Genomic DNA, 22,141 nt, shown 5'->3' on the forward strand with positions numbered 1-22,141 from the left:
TGGGGTCGGGTTGGATGGATATGTTGGGTGGTGATGGGTCAGGTTAGATGAGTGGGGTCGGGTTGGATGCATATGTTGGGTGGTGATGGGTCAGGTTAGATAAGTGGGGTCGGGTTGGATGGATATGTTGGGTGGTGATGGGTCAGGTTAGATAAGTGGGGTCGGGTTGGATGGATATGTTGGGTGGTGATGGGTCAGGTTAGATGAGTGGGGTCGGGTTGGATAGATATGTTGGGTGGTGATGGGTCAGGTTAGATAAGTGGGGTTGGGTTGGATGGATATGTTGGGTGGTGATGGGTCAGGTTAGATAAGTGGGGTCGGGTTGGATGCATATGTTGGGTGGTGATGGGTCAGGTTAGATGAGTGGGGTCGGGTTGGATGGATATGTTGGGTGGTGATGGGTCAGGTTAGATAAGTGGGGTCGGGTTGGATGCATATGTTGGGTGGTGATGGGTCAGGTTAGATGAGTGGGGTCGGGTTGGATGGATATGTTGGGTGGTGATGGGTCAGGTTAGATAAGTGGGGTCGGGTTGGATGCATATGTTGGGTGGTGATGGGTCAGGTTAGATGAGTGGGGTCGGGTTGGATGGATATGGTAGGTGGGGTCAGTGGGTCCTGTCACAGTTTGTCGGTTGGGTTAAGGTCAGGGCACCAATGAGGCCATTCCAAGACATCTCCCTATAAATCAGGAGACCTCAACCTGACTGAGACCGGAGTCTGGTAAGCTCTTCATAAACCTTCCAGTCCCCAACAAGAAAAGCCTTTAATGGGGGCACTGTGGGCAATGATGGAAGGTTGGAGGCAATGATACAAGGTTGGAGGCACTGTGGGCAATGATGGAAGGTTGGTGGCACTGTGGGCAATGATGGAAGGTTGGTGGCACTGTGGGCAATGATGGAAGGTTGGTGGCACTGTGGGCAGTGATGGAAGGTTGGAGGCACTGTGGGCAGTGATGGAAGGTTGGAGGCACTGTGGGCAGTGATGGAAGGTTGGAGGCACTGTGGGCAGTGATGGAAGGTTGGAGGCACTGTGGGCAGTGATGGAAGGTTGGAGGCACTGTGGGCAGTGATGGAAGGTTGGAGGCACTGTGGGCAATGATGGAAGGTTGGAGGCACTGTGGTCAATGATGGAAGGTTGGAGGCACTGTGGTCAATGATGGAAGGTTGGGGGCACTGTGAGCAATGACGGAATGTTGGGGTACTGTGGGCAATGACGGAAGGTTGGAGGCACTGTGGGCAATGACGGAAGGTTGGAGGCACTGTGGGCAATGACGGAAGGTTGGAGGCACTGTGGGCAATGACGGAAGGTTGGAGGCACTGTGGGCAATGACGGAAGGTTGGAGGCACTGTGGGCAATGACGGAAGGTTGGAGGCACTGTGGGCAATGACGGAAGGTTGGAGGCACTGTGGGCAATGACGGAAGGTTGGAGGCACTGTGGGCAATGACGGAAGGTTGGAGGCACTGTGGGCAATGACGGAAGGTTGGAGGCACTGTGGGCAATGACGGAAGGTTGGAGGCACTGTGGGCAATGACGGAAGGTTGGAGACACTGTGGGCAATGACGGAAGGTTGGAGGCACTGTGGGCAATGACGGAAGGTTGGAGGCACTGTGGGCAATGACGGAAGGTTGGAGGCACTGTGGGCAATGACGGAAGGTTGGAGGCACTGTGGGCAATGACGGAAGGTTGGAGGCACTGTGGGCAATGACGGAAGGTTGGAGGCACTGTGGGCAATGACGGAAGGTTGGAGGCACTGTGGGCAATGACGGAAGGTTGGAGGCACTGTGGGCAATGACGGAAGGTTGGAGGCACTGTGGGCAATATTGGAAGGTTGAGGGCACTGTGGGCAATGATGGAAGGTTGGGGGCACTGTGGGCAATGATGGAAGGTTGGGGGCACTGTGGGCAATGATGGAAGGTTGGGGGCACTGTGGGCAATGATGGAAGGTTGGAGGCTGAGGGCACTGTGGAAGACTAGAGGCAGCAGGCAGGAGGGCACTGTGGGAAGGCTGAGGGCTCTAATGGGGCTTGGGAGCACTGTGGGCAATGATGGTAGGTTTGGGGAGGTACACCAGGAGGAAGGCCACATCTGGGCATCAGGACATGGCCTGTGGTTGAGATCCTTTGCTGTAATCCTCTCCTGGGTAGCTGTAGCAGTAGGTTCAGGTTATTGTCCTCTGGAAGGTGAACCTCCACCTCGGTCTCTGGGGGACTCAGCCATGTGGTGAAGTTCTGGTTCTCTGTGATGGTCATTGAGCAGAGTAGACCTGGTCAGTGCTGTGATTTTTGGTTGGGTAGGTAGATGGAGGAGACGCAGGAAATGGGGGGGGGTTCTTCTTTTGGGGTGTGTTGAGTTTCTCGGTGGACCTGGCTGTAGATGGATCGTGTGGACCTTCTGGGGAAAATACTTTCACGTAGCAGCCCGGGTTTGGTCATAAAGCTGTTTGTCCTTCATGGGAACTTCTACTGAGAGAGAGACAAAGCCGGACAGTGCCAACCTCTCCTCCTGCTGAATGTGGCTTCATCCACCTAGAACATATACCCATCAAAAATCCCCGCTTCAGAGACTTCTAAGGGGTCACGGTACAGGAATTGGGGTGATCTGATGTGGGGGGAGGTATTGGGGTGATCTGATGTGGGGGGAGGTATTGGGGTGATCTGATGTGGGGGCAGGTATTGGGGTGATCTGATGTGGGGGGAGGTATTGGGGTGATCTGATGTGGGGAGAGGTATTGGGGTGATCTGATGTGGGGGGAGGTATTGGGGTGATCTGATGTGGGGGGAGGTATTGGGGTGACGTAGGATGTCATGTGATTCTCATGTATGATCTGTGATTGCAGGACGAGCTGACGGCTCTGAATGTGAAGCAAGGATTCAATAACCAGCCAGCGGTGTCCGGAGATGAACATGGCAGCGCCAAGAATGTCAACTTCAATCCGGCGAAGGTACGTTTTTGGGGTTCTGTGTCAGAATCTTCCTTTTATCCCCTTCAGATCCCATCCCCCCTCCTTATGGCTCAGGCCAGTGTGTGCGTCCCATTGATTGGGGCCTCCTGATTGGATGACCCTGAGGTGACACGCGGTGTAAATCTCCTTCTTAAAGTGGAGTTCCACCCAGAAAAACATGTTGACATATTCGCAGTCCTTTCATAGTATTAATAAACATTTGGGGGGGGGGGTGGATTTTTTACTCACCAGAAACGCCCTGTTGCTATGTAGTGGCTCCTAATCTGCCACAACCGGGTCGGTGGAGCTCCTCGTCACTTCCTCCCTCGCCTCTGCGTCGTCATTTCCCAGGAGTGTGAGCAGAAATCGCGTTATTTCCCCGACAGGAAATGACGCGTTTTAAGGCGGATCACATCTGTGTTCCTCCGTCGCCCGTTTGTTGTGGCAACTTTCTAAACGATCGGCGCAGCATTGAGCGAGATCGAGAGGTGCGTGCTGGTTACCCAGCACGCACCTCTCCATCCCAAATCCAGGTACAGGTTGAGATTGGACTTCACATGCCCACAATCGTCATGGCAACCGCCAGAAGAGGATTTTCTCAATAGTCAGTATAAAAAAAAAATCTATAAAATGAAGGTCCACTAACAAACATACATAAAGTTTATTGGGGTTATTAATGCATATCTTCCAGAAAACGAGGTACAGGCAAGTCCAGGGGTAAAAGTATCTCCTTTAACAATAGGAGACCAACCTCGTGTTGCTGCAGCCTCAGTCTCCCCGGAAAGACCTGCGGCATCTGGCCTGGCTGAGCCATTGCGTTGGTCAGGCGTTGGTGGTCACTGCCAGTATCCAGGCCTCGGCTTACGTTACTAAGGATGACTTGGCATCAGCCCTAGCTGGACTTGAGGGCAAAATAGCGGGTATGATCGCCACATGTAACGTGGGGAGGGAAGAAGCGTCATAGATCTCCCTCTCCTGAGCCTGGCCCCAGTGGAGAGTCATTAGAGCCACCAGGACTCTCATAGCCAGATGGGTCCATGTGATCTGGAACCAGGATGGGCAGAGGATTTGGAGGAAGTGGCCGTAAAGGATAAGGAGGAAGGAGAGGCTGAGGATTCGGGGTTCTGAGGAACCAGTTTTGGCCTCCCATTCCCAAAAATTGTTTATCCAGCTGAAATGGTAAGAGCTGGGTTTAAGTCACCCCCCCCCCCCCCGGTTCAGGAACCTGGTCTCTCCTGTTCCACTTTAGGATCCTTGCGACCTCAGCCAAGGTTCCCGGGCGTTCCCTTTGCATCCATTATTGGAGCAGGTGATTTTCTAACTAGGATCACCCTGACAGGTCTTGTCTACTCTGATAAATGCTAGGAAACCGGTCTCTAGAAGTATTTACTATAGGGTCTGGAAGTCGTACATTCCCTGGTGCGAGGGGAGAAGATGGCACCCTCGCAGGTATACGACTGGGAGGGTCCTTGCCTTCCTTCAAGCAGGAGTTGATTTAAACCTGGCTTTAGGGACCATTAAGGGACAAATTTCGGCCTTATCGTTTTTTTTTTCCAGAGACCAATTGCATCCCATTCTTTAGTGCAAACCTTTTGTGAAGGGGGGTAAAGCACTTGAGGCACCCGGTTAAACCACCCTTCTGCCCCTGGGACCTGGACTTGGTACTATCAGCCCTACAGAGTCAACCTTTTGAACCTATTAAGCGTATTCCTTTTATCCTATTGACTAGGAAATTGGTCTTTTTTTGGTGGCCATAACCTCGGCTAGAAGGGTGTCGGAGTCGGCCGCCCTTTCTTGTGAAGAACCTTTTTTGATTTGACTGACAAAAGTGGTCATGGCCCCCCCCCCGTCCGGATTTTTTGCCTAAGGTGGTTTCCAATTTTCATTTGAATCAGGATATCATTTTGCCTTCCTTTTCTTCCAAACCCTAAGTCCAGGGAAGAAAGGTCGCTTCACTCGCTGGATGTACCGCGTTTCCCCCGAAAATAAGCCCGGGTCTTATATTAATTTTTGCAACCAAAAACGCACTAGGGCTTATTTTCGGGGTAGGGCTTGCAATTTAATCCCCGGTGTGCACAGCGTAAAAGTGCTTGCAAACTGCCAGAAACCTCGCCACCACAGCAGAATATAATGCAAAGGGTATGTGTCTCTGCACTCTAACCGTGTCACGTACCTTCCCACAGCGCCGCTCGGCGCTTCCATGACCCACCAGATTGTTCTTCCCTGGCACAAGCACTGCAGAGGGACGGGGGGCCCAAGATGCCCCCATAACAGCTGGCAGAAGAGGAGGGCAGCGAGGATCAGCTGAGCGTGGCTCGGCACTTCTCTTACCCGCTCTGAGCTTTGCAGAGGGAGGGGGGCCCGAGATCCCCCGATGACAGCTGGCAGAAGAGGAGGGCAGCGGGGACCAGCTGAGCGTGGCTCGGCACTTCTCTTACCCGCTCTGAGCTTTGCAGAGGGAGGGGGGCCCCAGATCCCCCGATAACAGCTGGCAGAAGAGGAGGGCAGCGAGGATCAGCTGAGCGTGGCCTGGCACTTCTCTTACCCGCTACGAGCTTTGCAGAGGGAGGGGGGCCCGAGATCCCCCGATGACAGCTGGCAGAAGAGGAGGGCAGCGGGGATCAGCTGAGCGTGGCTCGGCACTTCTCTTACCCGCTCCGAGCTTTGCAGAGGGAGGGGGGCCCCAGATCCCCCGATAACAGCTGGCAGAAGAGGAGGGCAGCGGGGACCAGCTGAGCGCGGCTCGGCACTTCCGTGACCTGCCTGAGTTCTTCTACCCGCTCTGGGCCTTGCAGAGGGGGAGGGCTGAATTCCGCCGCTGCCAGCTGGAGGAAGGGTGAGGACTCCAGCAGCCTACAACCAGCCTAAACTAGGGCTTATTTTCGGGGTAGGGCTTATACTGCAGCCCTCTTTGAAAATCTGGGTAGGTCTTATTTTCGGGGTAGGTTTTACTTTCGGGGAAACGCGATAGTGAAAGTGATCAAGGTTTACTTTGGGGATGTCGGCTCCGTTTCGGAGAACTGACTCCCTTTTTGTCCTGCCGGAGGGTCCTAAGAAGCTACAGGCAGCGACTAAGTTCAACTATCTCTAGGTGGATTCGCCAGGTCATTATCCAGGCTTATGGGTTATAACACAAGGTTCCACCTCGTTATCTGAAAGCTCACTCCACTAGAGGGGCTAGTGCGTAATGGGCAGTGCGCCAACGGGTGTCTATGGCTCAGGTTTGCAAAGCGGCCGCTTGGTCTTCGGTTCATAACGTTCACCAGGTTTTACCAGCTGGATCTTAGATCTCAAAAGGAGACTGTTTTTGGCCGCAGCGTGCTGCAGGCAGCTTTATAGGTCCTAGGCCTGGATGGGGGTCTAGGAATACTGTGTCTCCCTCCCCTCAAATGCATTGCTTTAGGACATCCCAGATAGTCATTATTATAGTCCTTCTGTGTCCCGTGATGTACGATAAAGAAAAATGGATTTTTACGTTTCAAGGATTTTTACGTTTCAGTGATTTTTATTCAATTTTTTCAGAACATACCGTATATACTCGAGTATAAGCCGAGGCACCTAATTTTACCACAAAAAAACTGGGAAAACGTATTGACTCGAGTATAAGCCTAGGGTGAGAAATGCGCAGCTACTGTAAGTGGAAAAAGAGGGTCAACAATGCCCATTTGCAGCCATAGGTCCCCCCAACTTCAAACTTTGTAGTTAAGGGTTCCTAGATGCCCCCCTAGCTGCAACCAAAATTTGGGGTCTCTGGACCCAAAGGGTCCTGAAATGACATTGCTGCAGGTGGACACAGTAGACCGAATTTGGGGCCCCGTATCTCGAGGCCACTTGGTGCTAGGAACCCCAAATTTGGTGTGAAAACCCAGTGCACCTAGCACTACCACATATCCAAAGTTGGGGTTCGTAGCACCAAGTGGCCCCGAGATACGGGGCCCCAAATTCGGTTTGGAAAATGTCAAGTACTTTTCTGCAGCAGAGAATGACATTTTCCGAACCGACTTTGGGGCCCCGTATCTCAGGGCCACTTGGTGCTAGGACCCCAACTTTGGATATGTTGCAGTGCTAGTTCCACTGGGTTTGCACACCTAGCTGCAGCCAAAATTTAGGGTCTCTGGACCCAAAGGGCCCCGAAATAACATTGCTGCAGATGGACACAGTTGACTGACTTTGGGGCCCCGCTTATACTCGAGTCAAGCACTTTTCTGCAGCAGAGAATGACATTTTCCGAACCGACTTTGGGGCCCCGTATATCGGGGCCAGTTGGTGCTAGAAACCCCAAATTTGGTTTGCAAACCTAGCACTACCACATATCCAAAGCTGGGGTTCCTAGCACCAAATGGCCCCGAGATAGGTGACCCCAACGTTGGTTCGGAAAATGTCAAGCACTTCTGCAGCAGAGAATGACGTTTTCCAAACCGACTTTGGGGCCCCGTATCTCGGAGCCACTTGGTGCTAGGAACCCCAAATTTGGTGTGCAAACCCAGTGGATCTAGCACTACCACAAAGCTGGGGTTCCTAGCACCAAGTGGCCCTGAGATACCGTATCCAGGATACGGGGCCCCAAATTTGGTTCGGAAAATGTCATTCTCTGCTGCAGAAAAGTGCTTGACATTTTACGAACAGACTTTGGGTCCCCGTATGTCGGGGCCACTTGTTGCTAGGAACCCCAACTTTGGATATGTTGTAGTGCTAGTTCCGCTGGGTTTGCACACCAAATTTGGGGTTCCTAGCACCAAGTGGCCCCGAGATAAGGGACCCCAACGTCAGTTCGGAAAATGTCATTCTCTGCTGCGGAAAAGTGCTTGACTCTAGTATAAGCCGAGGGGGGCATTATTATACTCGGCTTATACTCCAGTATATACGGTACATCACGGGACACAGAGGTCCCTCCCGTCTTTTCTGGGATCTTCATTGTTTGCTACAAAACTTAAGGTACTTCCTGTGTGGGAGGGGTTATATGGGAGGAACCTTCTTACTATTGGTTGCCAGTGTCCAATAAACCTGAAGGTAGCATATAAACCCAGATAGTCATTATTATGGTGCTCTGTGTCCCGTGATGTACGATAAAGAAAAGGATTTTACAGGTAAGCTGTTTTAAAAATCCATTTTTATGCTGCTCCCCCCTTTTTTTTCTTTTCTTTTTTATTAGACAGACAATGCGGGATAGGTAAGGGGAGGGGGAGGGGAGTGGAGCATTGTCTTCCTAATCAGCCACTTTTATCTCCTCCTGTGTTTGATTTCTCTCTCTTGCTCCCTGTGACCCGTGACTGAGCTGTCGCCTTTTCTCTGTACAGAGATTGTGACGTTGTTCTTTTCTTTTTTTTGTCTTTTGTAGATCAGCTCCAACTTCAGTAACATCATGGCGGAGAAGCTGCGGTGCAACACTCTGCCGGACACCGGCCGGAGGAAACCTCAGGTCAACCAGAAGGATAACTTCTGGCTGGTGACGCCGCGATCCCAGAACTCCATACACAACTGGTTCACGGATCTGGCGGGGACCAAACCTCTCACCCACCTCGCCAAGAAGGTAAGTGCCCAATGTGTCCTGGAAAAACCGCGGTATAATCCACACTGCAGGCACAAGGTGATTGTGATGATTTGTACAGTTTTACTAACACGAGTCAAAGTTGCAAAATTGTGTTTAGGCATTAACATTTGTTTTACACAGTAGTGACATGGGGGGGGGGGGGGCAGCGGATGGAACCACAGCGCCCAGAGGGGGGCACAAGCATCCAACACACAGAAATGCTATGAAGTTAAACTTGAGCTGTAACTTAGGGGCGTGTCCTGTTTCTAAGCATTTTTTTTTTTTTCTCCTTGGATGGACAGGTCCCTATTTTCGGGAAGAAGGAGGAGGTATTTGGTTACCTGGCTCGGTATTCTGTTCCGGTCATGCGGGCGGCCTGGCTGGTGAAGATGACTTGTGCGTATTATGCTGCCATTACAGAAACCAAAATGAAGAAGAGGCACGTGATGGACCCCATCATAGGTAATATTGGACGATCGATGTACTGCCGCACTCTCAGCGCAGTGTGGGTGTGTCGGTGGTGTTACTTACCTGTCGATGTCACCTCCCGCCTCTTACAGAGTGGACACAGATTATCACCCGCTACCTGTGGGAGCAGCTGCAGAAGATCGCGGAGTATTACCGGCAGGCCACGGGGGGCTGCGGCCCCCCACCCGGACCGACTCCCCCGGAGGTGGAAGTGGCACTGAAGCAGTGGGAGTACAACGAGAAGCTGGCCATGTTCATGTTCCAGGTGAGGGCTCCTGTGTCTACTTCTAGATGTATTTCCATGGTTGGCTGCCTCTTGCAGGATCCAAAATGAAAGCTCCAGTTATAAATCGAAAAGTGCCTCCCCCACCATGTACGGCAGGGGGGTAGACAACCTCGGCCCTCCAACTGTTTTGAAACTACAACTCCCATGAGACATTGCAAGACCCTGACGGGCAGAGGCATGATGGGATTTGTAGTTTCAAAACAGCTGGGGACGCCGAGGTTGCTACCCCTGATGTAAAGGTTACCAGCTTTATTTTATGTCCAGGAGAAATCTAAACAGCAGATATGCAGTCCATACCGTGTACAGTCCATACCGTGTACAGTCCATGCCATGTACAGTCCATGCCGTGTACAGTCCATGCCGTGTACAGTCCATGCCGTGTACAGTCCATGCCGTATACAGTCCATGCCGTATACAGTCCATGCCGTATACAGTCCATGCCGGCCATCCCTTATACCGGCCATCCCTTATACAGTCCATCCCGTATACAGTCCATCCCGTATACAGTCCATCCCGTATACAGTCCATCCCGTATACAGTCCATCCCGTATACAGTCCATCCCGGCCATCCCGTATACAGTCCATCCCGTATACAGTCCATCCCGTATACAGTCCATCCCGTATACAGTCCATTCCGTATACAGTCCATTCCGTATACAGTCCATCCCGTATACAGTCCATCCCGTATACAGTCCATCCCGTATACAGTCCATCCCGTATACAGTCCATCCCGTATACAGTCCATCCCGTATACAGTCCATCCCGTATACAGTCCATCCCGTATACAGTCCATCCCTTATACAGTCCATACCTTTATACAGTCAGTGGTGTATTTAGGTTTTGTGCTGCCCTAGGCCTGACTAAACGCATGCACCCCCCTAATTTAAATACGACCCACCCCATCCTGCCGAGGCCACACCCCTTCCTGTTTAAGACCCACCCTATCATCTGTAAACAACACCCCTTCCTCTTTAGGCTCATTTGGCACCTTTCAGGGGGGAACGGGTACCTGTTTCTGACAGGTACCCTTCCCCACTTCCGGGAGACTGCGCTGTCCCCTCTGAAGTTTGCCCCCCTCCTCCTTCCTCCGCTGGGCCATTCAGAAAGTGCAACGCGCTTCGCACATGTGCAGTAGGGAACCGGTCGGTTTCCCTTACCATGAATGATAGTGGCAAAACCCGAGAGCCAATCCGAAAATTGGCTGAGGTGTCGACATCGCTGGACCCTGGGACAGGTAAGTGTCCTAATATTAAACGTCAGCAGCTACAGTATTTTTAGCTGCTGAGTTTTAATGCTATCACGGGGGGGGTCTCACTGTGCCCATCAAACGCAGTCACTGTGCCCATCAAACGCAGTCACTGTGCCCATCAAACGCAGTCACTGTGCCCATCAAACGCAGCCACTGTGCCCATCAAACGCAGCCACTGTGCCATCAAACGCAGCCACTGTGCCCCATCAAATGCAGCCACTGTGCCCATCAAACGCAGCCACTGTGCCCCATCAAACGCAGCCACTGTGCGCCACTGTGCCCCATCAAACGTAGCCATTGTGCCATCAAACATAGCCATTGTGCCCTCAAACACAATGAGAAAATAACAACCAACCTCACCCAACCAATGCAAAAAGAGCATATCGACACGAACATCACTCAACCACCGAAGTTCTTTTTGTCCCCAATCACTACGGACACGACTAAAAACATCATCGGAAGCCTTCGCGACAGCACATCACCGAACGACATCATCCCCACCAAATTGTTCAAAGAATGTTCCGACATCCTGGCCCCCACCCTAACACATCTCATAAATCAATCATTCAAAGAAGGGACTGTGCCAACCTCCCTCAAGCAAGGCATCGTCAAACCCCTGCTAAAGAAACCTAATCTCGACCCCAAGGACCCTAACTGCCGCAGACCAATAACAAGCCTCAACACCATCTCCAAGATTATAGAGAAAGCAGTAGTACAACAGCTACAACACCACCTGGAGACACACCACCTCCTGGACCCTCTGCAATCAGGCTTCCGCCCAGGCCATGGCACAGAAACAGCACTTCTCAAAATATGGGACGACGCCCTCGAAGCAGCAGATGAGGGAGAACCGAGTCTCCTGGTACTGTTAGACCTCAGCGCAGCATTCGATACAGTGGACCACAATACTTTACTTGTCCGCCTCTCAGAAGTTGCAGGAGCTACAGATTCTGCCCTAAAATGGTTTACATCCTTCTTAGAGAATCGCTCTCAGACAGTGAAACTAGGAACATTCACCTCGGAATCTCGGGCAGTCTCCTGTGGAGTCCCTCAGGGCTCACCCTTGTCACCAGTGCTATTTAACATCTACATCCGCCCGCTTCTCTATATCATCAGGAAAACGGACCTCTGCTTCCACTCATACGCAGACGACACCCAACTCTACCTTCGCATTAATGGACAAAAAGATCATCATCAGCAACTACAGAAATGCCTCACTTTAATCAATGACTGGATGACCACTAGCTCCCTCAAACTCAACGGATCAAAAACAGAACTTCTTCTCCTGCAAGCCAACAAAAATTCCAAAATTAAGACTCCGTGGACACCACCCTCCATCCTCGGACAGACCATCTCCCCCAGCACCAAAGTCAAGAGTCTCGGAGTCATCTTTGACTCAGGAATGACAATGGATGCACAAATAGGATCGGTGGTGAGCGGATCCCACCACCTCCTCCGCCTGCTTCGCAGACTCATCCCCTTCATCCCAGAAGAAGACAAAGCGGCAGTTGTGGGAACAATCATCAATTCCCGACTCGACTACGCAAATTCCCTCTACGTAGGTCTACCCCAATATCAGCTTGCGCGCTTGCAACTCATCCAAAATACGGCGGCAAGACTGTTAACAGGAAAAAAGCCCTGGGAATCCATCTCCCCATCCCTAAAAAGCCTACATTGGCTAACTGTGAAGAATCGGATCATATTCAAGACCCTCTGCCTCACCCACAAATGCATACAAGGAAACGCTCCGCAATATCTCCGGGAAAAAATAAAACACTACACACCGAATCGCAGTCTTCGATCAGCTAACCAAAACCTCCTCATCATTCCCAAATACCGCTACAAAGCAAGGGGAGAACGAAGATTCGCAGTCCAAGGACCTCGACTATGGAATGCTCTCCCAACCAACCTCCGCATGGAAGAAAACCACCAGGCCTTCAGGAAAAAACTAAAGACCTTCCTTTTCTAGAAGCTGGCTACAGAGAATACATCTAGCGCCTTGAGGCGATTCAGTTCGCAATTGCAGCGCTTTACAAATCATTCATTCATTCATTCATTCAAACGCAGCCACTGTGCCCATCAATTGCAGCCACTGTGCCCCATCAAACGCAGCCACTGTGCCCCATCAAACGCAGCCACTGTGCCCCATCAAACGCAGCCACTGTGCCCCATCAAACGCAGCCACTGTGCCCCATCAAACGCAGCCATTGTGCCATCAAACGCAGCCACTGTGCCCATCAAACGCAGCCACTGTGCCCATCAAACGCAGCCACTGTGCCCATCGAACGCAGCCACTGTGCCCCATCAAACGCAGCCACTGTGCCCCATCAAACGCAGCCACTGTGCCCCATCAAACGCAGCCACTGTGCCCCATCAAACGCAGCCACTGTGCCCATCGAACGCAGCCACTGTGCCCATCGAACGCTGCCACTGTGCCCATCGAACGCTGCCACTGTGCCCATCGAACGCTGCCACTGTGCCCATCGAACGCTGCCACTGTGCCCATCGAACGCTGCCACTGTGCCCATCGAACGCTGCCAGTGCCCATAACATTGATATACTTTATTAAATCACTGTACCTGCTGTCCTGGGGGTTTCCCTCGTGCTCCTCTCTCTCCTCCTGACTTCACAGCCCCAGGGCCGAGGAGAAGATTCACTGCAGGAAAGCAGTGCAGGGGAGGGTAGGTGGAGCTTAAGGCTCCACCTGTCACCTGTTGCATATGGGGGGCGCGAGTGACACACGCCGCCCCCCCGCATGAGAGAAAGTCCCCCCACCCGTCTGACTGATTCCCGGCTCCCGCTGCCGCCTCCCGCACACTTGCAGCCCACGGCGGCCGGCTTTCTGTAGCGGCGCCGCGGTGTATGGGCGTGCTTGTCAGAGAGTAGGGGGATAGTAGAGATACATGCCCCCACCCTCTGCCAAGCACGCCCATACACCGCGGCGCCGCCACAGAAAGCCGGCCGCCGTGGGCTGCAAGTGTGCGGGAGGCGGCAGCGGGAACCGGCAGCGGGAGCCGGGAATCAGTCAGACGGGTGGGGGGACTTTCTCTCATGCAGGGGGGCGGCCTATTTTGCCGCCCCCCCGCAAAGTGCCACCCTAGGCCTAGGCCTTGTCGGCCTAGGCCAAAACACAGCCCTGCATACAGTCCATACCTTTATACAGTCCATACCTTATCCCTGGCTCCTGCAGGCTTCCTCCTCTCTCTGGAAGCTGATTTTCTTCAATGCTGCATCTGTTGGTTGCACCCTGACAATCATATACAATGCAGAACCATCAGCCCTGCGTTGTAGGTGAGGGTGCTGATGACCCGCCCACAACTTGGGGCATCAAAGAGGTGAGGGGAGCTGCCAGAGAGGCAAGGGGGGTAAGGTAAGTATAAGTCCTCTTTTATGTTTTAACCACTTACAGACCGGAAGATTTTCCCCCTTAAAGTGTTATTCCGCCCAAAAAAAAAAAAAAATTAAAAGCCAGCGGCTACACATATTATACACATACTGCACATGTACTGCAGCTGATGGCTTTTAACAATCGGACACTTACCTGTCCTGGAGTCCAGCGATGTTGGCACCGCAGCCGATGTTTCCATCAGCTGTCGGGCGCTGCCGCTGCCATTGCGGGTGAGGGTACCCAGCAGTGCAGCCTTACGGCTTCACACCGGGAACCCTATTGCGCATGCGCGATGCCCCGCTCCTCTCTCCTACTGGCCCGCCGACAGGGAGAGGAGGAGGGAGCTCCGCGGTGATGTCACCGGCCGTTGCCTGGACTCCCGGAAGTGGGAAGAGGATAAAGACAGGTATCCTGTCGTCCCGCCCCCCCCCCGAAGGGTGCCAATTGTAGCACCGGAGGGGGAGAGCAGACAAATGAGCGGAAGTTCCACTTTTGGGTGGAACTCCGCTTTAATGACCAGGCCATTTTTTTTTGCGATACGGCACTGCGTCGCTTTAACTGACAATTGCGCGGTCGTGCCACGTTGTACCCAAATAACATTGACCTCCTTTTTTTTTTTTTTTTTTTTTTTTTTACGCGCTATAGCCGAAAGACTGCTGCAGCCCTAATCTAATTTGCTGGAGGGACGTCATCCCGTGCTCGAACAGCCTGCGCGCCCCCTGCAGGGTGCGGTGCGCTCTGTGATCAGAAAGTCTTATGAGACTCGGCTGATCACAGATCGGAGTAAGCGGGCGATCCTGGCCCCTTACCATGTGATCAGCTGTCAGCCAATTACAGCTGATCATGTGACGTAAACAGAGCTGGTAAGCGGCTATTTTTAAAAAAAAAAACCAATCACCGGCGGCTGTGAGAGGGACATCAGTCCCGATTGTGGAGACCCTCTGCAGAGGCTTCTGTGCTCACCAGTGCCACCTACCAGTGCCCACGGTGCCATCTATAAATGTCAGTTAGTGCCTCATCACCAGTGCTGCCCATCGGTACCACCCATCAGGGCACATTAGTGACGTCTTATCAGTGCCGCCTCATCAGCAAATATCAATGAAGGAGAAAAATGACCAGTTTGCAAAATTTTATAACAAACTATGAAACATGTTTTTTTTTTTCTTTTCAACAATTTCGTTTTTTTTTTTTGTTGTTTAGCAAAAAAATAAAAACCCAAGTGGTGAATAAATACCAGCAAAAGAAAGCTCAATTTGTGTGGGAAAAAAAGATAAAAATGTAGTTTGTGACCGCGTAATTGTCATTCAAAGTGCGACAGCGCTGAAAGCTGAGAAATGTTCGGGGGGGGGGGGGGTTTAAGTGCCCGGTAAGCAAAAGGGTTAAAAAAATTTTTTTTTTCTTTTTTGTATATTGGTGTGTAATTTTAAAGAAACAGAGGAAGATATTATTGAAAAAGTAAATCAAATGAAAACTAAATGGCCATAAAAATAATTTAGGTAGGTAAATTCGTCTTTAAAATGATTGAATTACCGGCCGCCTGGAATATTTCCCGGTCTGCACACACATGCCCCATAATTTATAAGAGTTGTGTAGTGATAACAATATAAGCCGGGTCCTCTGATCCCTCCTGTATTGATTTCTATTGTAAGTGTACTGTCTGCCCTCATGTTGTAAAGCGATGCGTAAACTGTTGGCGCCACATAAATCCTGTATAATAATAATATATAAATCCTGTATAATAATAATAATAATAATAATATATAAATCCTGTATAATAATAATATATATAAATCCTGTATAATAATACTAAATATAAATCCTGTATAATAATAATATATAAATCATGTATAATAATAATATATAAATCCTGTATAATAATAATAATATATAAATCCTGTATAATAATAATATATATAAATCCTGTATAATAATACTAAATATAAATCCTGTATAATAATAATATATAAATCATGTATAATAATAATATATAAATCCTGTATAATAATAATATAAATCATGTATAATAATAATATATAAATCCTTTATAATAATAATAATAAGCGTCTCTTCTTCTCTTCCAGGATGGTATGTTGGAACGACACGAGTTCCTGACCTGGGTTCTGGAATGTTTCGAGAAGATTCGGCCCGGGGAAGATGAACTTTTAAAGCTGCTGTTCCCCCTCCTCCTCCGGGTAAGTAGAATGAGGAATCTGAGCCTGCTGGGGTAAATGTGAGCCTGCCGGGGTAAATGTGAGCCCGCCGGGGTAAATGTGAGCCCGCCGGGGTAAATGTGAGCCCGCCGGGGTAAATGTGAGCCCGCCGGGGTAAATGTGAGCCCGCCGGGGTAAATGTGAGCCCGCCGGGGTAAATCTGGGCCCGCCGGGGTAAATCTGAGCCAGGCATGTCTCTCATTTCTTTGTGGTTTTTTTTTTTTTTTCCGCACAGTATTCCAGCTCCTTGGTCCAGTCCGCTTACCTGTCCCGCCGCCTGGCCTACTTCTGCACGAGGCGCCTGGCGCAGCAACTGGAAGGCAGCGGGGGTCACCTCCTGGCAGCGCAGACCGGCACAGCGCTGCCCCCTACACCCGCACCTCCTACTCCCTCAGGATCTGCCCCGTCCTCGCCCTTCTGTGATCTTCTGCAGTGCCCTCAGCACCGGCCGCTTGCCTATGGGTTGAGCTGTATGCTGCAGGTAACTCCTGTGTGTCTGGCTTGTCAGTGGATTCTTATGTTGTGTAGTTCTCCATTTCAGTATTACTGTGTTTTATTACATGTAGTTTCAGCATCTCACAAAAGTAAGTACACCCCTCAGTGACATTTGTGTAAATCTTTTCTTCTCTCTTTTCATGTGACAACACTGAAGAAATGACACTTGTCTACAATGTAAAGTAGTGAGTGTACAGCTTGTATAGTATTTGATGATATTCTTTTTCCTTTCTTTTGGCAGAGCATTGTCCTGTGCTGCCCCAGCGCTCTCGTCTGGCATTACTCATTGACTGATAACCGAATTAAGACGGGATCACCCCTGGACCATCTTCCCATCGCTCCCTCCAGTTTACCTATGCCGGGGGGTAATTCTACCTTCACACAGCAGGTCGGTGCCATTAGCAGAATGCATATTTATTATTATTATTATAAGGACTTCTTGACTGGAGTTTTGAGCTATCCATATAGGTCTGTACTATTCACATTCCGAAAAGAAATTTGAGAGATGTTAACCAGTTATTCTATGGAATAGTGAAATTTCAGGCATACAGTGATATCAATATATTGCAAAAATTGGTGTAAACCTGCGCTAGGGTAAAGAATTGTAGCTGCTGTGCACAGTGACCAAACATTTAATACGTAATAAAATAGTGCAACTCTCTTGTTCTTAAATAGTACATGCAATTGTACATCGATAGTCTATAAAGTGAAAGAAGCAAATAAGGGAGGTGAGTGGAGGGTTGAACTCCTCTGTCTGCATTGGGAATGTGTCCAGCCAATTGCAGGGATCCTTCCTGGGTTGATGTCCATTATAAGGAGCGTGGTGTGTGTGTGTGTGTGCGCCCCTGATGACATCAGATGGGACGAAACGCATAGGGTGGAGCTGTGTACATACACCACCACACATGCGCAGCATATTGGGCATCCTTGCTGTTGGACATGCCCAATCTGCTGTGTTCGTTACGCCGTACTTATGCTTTGAAGACATGTGAGTGCATTTTTATTTGAAGTTCGACAGATATGGGTTTTTCTCTGGCCGATGCCTATATTTTTTTCTTTTTTTTTTTTTTCCCCCTTCATCTCATAAACTCATCCGCTCCCACTCCACTCCCCCATGCTTGTTCCTGTCACTCTACCACACACTTGATGTCTTCAATAGAGCACACTACAGTACACTGATTGGAAGCGCTGGCACTGATTGGCGACACTAAGTGGCACTGATTAGAAACACTGGCACTGATAGGTGGCATTGGCTGGCACTGATATTAGGCGGCACTGATTGGCACTGACAGGTGGCACTGATTGGATGCACTGAGTGGTAGTTGGCACTGATTGGCACTGGCAGGTTTCACACTCAGCCAATATGGTGTAATTGTGTGTGAAACTGACATGTAATGTAACTGAATGCAGAGAGAGACCAGCTGTCAAAATTCAGCGGTGATGTCGGTGGTAGGCGGGACCCAGCAGCTATCAAACACCAGCCAATGATTGGGCTGCTTTAGAAAGGGGCAGGGCCACTTACATGTAGCGGCCCGCCCAGATCCCATCCCATTGGCTGGTGTTTGATAGCTGCTGGGTCCCGCCCACCCCCGACATCACCGCTGAATTTTGACAGCTGGTCTCTCTCTGCATCCAGTTACATGTGTCAGTTTCACACACTCAGCGGCTCTGGTAAGCGTCAAGCGCCGCTCTGCTCTGCCAATGGAGTGTGAGGAAGGGAGGAGGAACAGGCACGGTGTGGTCAGTGTTAATCGACCTAATTTACATAATAATCGGCCGATTTCTTAAAGGCCAAATATCAGTCGACCTCTAATTTTTATTGGTTAATAAAGAAATATCCGTTTTAGCAATATCACACTACTGGGGTGCTTTCTTTTTATATTTGGCTTGGTACCGCTCTGGGGCGGGTGTGTAAGCCTTTATTTCCGCTGCCTGGGTGCTGGAGCTTTTTTGGTTGCCGCTCTGAAAGAGACCCTCCTACCTGAGAGATGCCGGATTGGTTTTGAAGGAGCCGCTCTTCACCCCTCTTATCAGGGGGTCACTCTCTTTCCGGTAAGCAGAGCATGAGAGTGAAGGGTGTCACCGGGCTTTCTTGAAGACTCTTATTTCCATCATGGGGGTTCACTGCTTTTTGGTTTTTATCAACTTTTTTTTTTTATTTTTTTGCGTCTTTCACTTTATGGACTATTGATGTACAATGGCATGTACTATTTGAGCACGATTGTTTTATTATATATCCATATATTACAAATGAAAACAAAATCTGAATAATGTATACACTTTGGGACCAAGTCTGAAGACCTGACCATCACACCTGTATGAGTTTGTTAGACATCCCGTTCTGGAACCAGGGGCGGACTGATAACTCATGGGGCCCCCGGGCAATAGGAGATTATGGGGCCCCCAGGCAATCAGAGATTATGGAGCCACACAGTGCTCACACACACAGTATACAATCACACAGTATACACATACATGTATACACAGACAGATGTAAAAAAAAACACAGATTTATACATACTATCTCTGGTTTTACTGAGGCTGGCAACCCTGATGGGGCCCCCTAGTGGCTCAGGGCCCTCGGGCAGTGCCCGAGTGGCTCAGTGGTCAGTCCGCCCCTGTCTGGAACCTTGATATTTAATATGAAGTAGGTGAGATATGAGGAAAAGGGTGGATAAGAGGAGGAAAGGAGGGGGGGTATTATTTCTAGGGGGGTGGTGATGGTGTTTTTGGGGGCAATATAATGATCAGCAATAAGAGGGATATCAGATTTTTACGTGACCTGCTAGAGGAACTTGCTGTGGAATTTGCTCTCAGACTCGGCGATCGCACATTTCACAGGTGAGAAGGAAACTGCGGGAGATGGAGCAGCAGATAAAGGAGCGAGGCCGTGCCGTGGAGGTCCGATGGTCCTTCGATAAATGTCAGGAAGCCACAGCCGGTAATCACACACACTCTATATGTCCTGAGGTCTGTTCCTTGTCTACACTCGCATTGCTGGTTTTATGCTATCAATGTATTCCATCTGTCCCCATCCAGGCTTTCCCATCGGACGAGTTCTTCACACTCTGGAGGTTCTGGACAGTCACAGCTTTGAGAAGTCGGATTTCAGTAATAACTTGGACTCTCTATATAACCGGATCTTTGGTCTGGGCATCGGCAAGGATGGACACGAGGTGAGCCAAGTCCTTATTCAGATTTCTGTGTCCTCCTTCATATTACTGCCTTTCGTTTCTGACACCTCCTTGTCCTTTCACCTAGATCTCCCCAGACGATGACGCGGTGGTCGCTCTCCTGTGTGAGTGGGCTGTGAGTTGTAAGCGATACGGACACCATCGCGCATTAGTGGTCGCTAAGTTACTGGAGAAGAGGCAAATGGAGATCGAAGCGGAGGTAGGGTTTATGGGCGCAGTCAGTCTTTCTACACCAGCAGTTCTTAACGCTAGTGAATTCTTCCGAAAGTGTCCAAAGGATAGTGGCATCATTGGGAGAATAGCCCCACATCATTGGTGTCAGTGGCCCCGTTGGGAGAAAAGCCCCCCATCATTGGTGTCAGTGGCCCCATTGGGAGAATAGCCCCCCATCATTGGTGTCAGTGGCCCCATTGGGAGAATAGCCCCCCATCATTGGTGTCAGTGGCCCCATTGGGAGAATAGCCCCCCATCATTGGTGTCAGTGGCCCCATTGGAAGAATAGCCCCCCATCATTGGTGTCAGTGGCCCCATTGGGCAAATAGCCCCCAATCATTGATGTCAGTGGCCCCGTTGGGAGAAAAGCCCCCCATCATTGGTGTCAGTGGCCCCATTGGGCAAATAGCCCCAAATCATTGGTGTCAGTGGCCCCATTGGGCAAATAGCCCCCAATCATTGATGTCAGTGGCCCCGTTGGGAGAAAAGCCCCCCATCATTGGTGTCAGTGGCCCCATTGGGCAAATAGCCCCAAATCATTGGTGTCAGTGGCCCCATTGGGAGAATAGCCCCCAATCATTGGTGTCAGTGGTCCCATTGGGAGAATAGCCCCCAATCATTGGTGTCAGCGGCACAGGGGTAACCCATAACAGCAGATCATTGGTGTCAGTGGCCCCAGTGGGAGTATAGCCATCAATCATTGGTGAGAATGGCACAGGGGTAACCCAGAACACCAGATCATTGGTGACAGTGGCCCCATTGGGAGAATAGCCCCCCATCATTGGTGTCAGTGGCCCCATTGGGAGAATATCCCCCCATCATTGGTGTCAGTGGCCCCATTGGGAGAATAGCCCCCCATCATTGGTGTCAGTGGCCCCATTGGGAGAATATCCCCCCATCATTGGTGTCAGTGGCCCCATTGGGAGAATAGCCCCCCATCATTGGTGTCAGTGGCCCCATAGGGAGAATAGCCCCCCATCATTGGTGTCAGTGGCCCCATTGGGAGAATAGCCCCCCATCATTGGTGTCAGTGGCCCCATTGGGAGAATAGCCCCCCATCATTGGTGTCAGTGGCCCCATTGGGAGAATAGCCCCCCATCATTGGTGTCAGTGGCCCCATTGGGAGAATAGCCCCCCATCATTGGTGTCAGTGGCCCCATTGGGAGAATAGCCCCCCATCATTGGTGTCAGTGGCCCCATTGGGAGAATAGCCCCCCATCATTGGTGTCAGTGGCCCCATTGGGAGAATAGCCCCCCATCATTGGTGTCAGTGGCCCCATTGGGAGAATAGCCCCCCATCATTGGTGTCAGTGGCCCCATTGGGAGACTAGCCCCCCATCATTGGTGTCAGTGGCCCCATTGGGAGACTAGCCCGCAATCATTGGTGTCAGTGGCCCCATTGGGTGAATAGCCCCCAATAATCATTGGTGTCAGTGGCCCCCCATTGGAAGAATAGCCCCCAATCATTGGTGTCAGTGGCACAGGGATAACCCAGAACACCAAATCATTGGTGTCAGTGGCCCCAGTGGGAGTATAGCCCCCAATCCTTGGTGACAGTGGCACAGGGGTAACCCAGAACACCAGATCATTGGTGACAGTGGCTCCCGTGGGAGAATAGCCCCCCAGATCTTTGGTACCAGTGGGATAGTAACTTCCAAATCAATGGTGACAGTAGCCCCAGTGGGAAAATAGAACCCATATTATGGGTGTCCATAGTATAGTGGCTACAGTCAGAGAAACGCCTCCCAAATCATTGGTTACAATGGCAGCAGTGGAAAAATATCCCTCCTAAGTCATCGGGGACAGCGGCCCCAATGGGAGAATAGCCCCCCCATCATTGGTGTCAGTGGCACAGGGGGAACCCAGAACACCAGATCATTGGTGAAGTGGCCTTGGTGGTAGAATGGTCCCCAAATCTTTGGGGTCAGTGCTATAGTTGACCCTAGTTGGAGAATTGTCTTGCAATGTAACTAATGTAACCAGTGAGAAAATAGCCCCCCAAGTCATTGGTGCCTGTGGTCCCAGTGGGAGAATATCCTTAAATCAATGGTGTCAGTGTGACAGTAACTCCAGTTGGACTGTGGCACCAGGGGGAGAATAGCCTCCTAAATCATTGGGGACAGAGGGCCCCAGGTGGAGAATAGTCCAAAATTTCTGGTGTCGGGA

General features: G+C 50.6%; 1 protein-coding gene across 1 annotated transcript in view; it reads left to right on the forward strand.

Moving 5' to 3' along the window:
• The window catches only part of MED12 (mediator complex subunit 12), a gene marked incomplete in the record, with an annotated part of 77,054 nt that overhangs the window by 3,535 nt on the left and 51,378 nt on the right, over positions 1-22,141 (forward strand). The window contains 10 exon segments of the mRNA XM_073600801.1: positions 2,838-2,942; positions 8,281-8,472; positions 8,775-8,934; positions 9,033-9,205; positions 15,945-16,055; positions 16,309-16,554; positions 16,810-16,956; positions 19,386-19,509; positions 19,608-19,744; positions 19,830-19,961. Coding sequence (XP_073456902.1) covers positions 2,838-2,942; positions 8,281-8,472; positions 8,775-8,934; positions 9,033-9,205; positions 15,945-16,055; positions 16,309-16,554; positions 16,810-16,956; positions 19,386-19,509; positions 19,608-19,744; positions 19,830-19,961 — 1,527 coding nt within the window.

This window comes from Aquarana catesbeiana, linkage group LG09 (genome assembly GCF_042186555.1).
Source record: "Aquarana catesbeiana isolate 2022-GZ linkage group LG09, ASM4218655v1, whole genome shotgun sequence".
Lineage (NCBI taxonomy): Eukaryota > Metazoa > Chordata > Amphibia > Anura > Ranidae > Aquarana > Aquarana catesbeiana.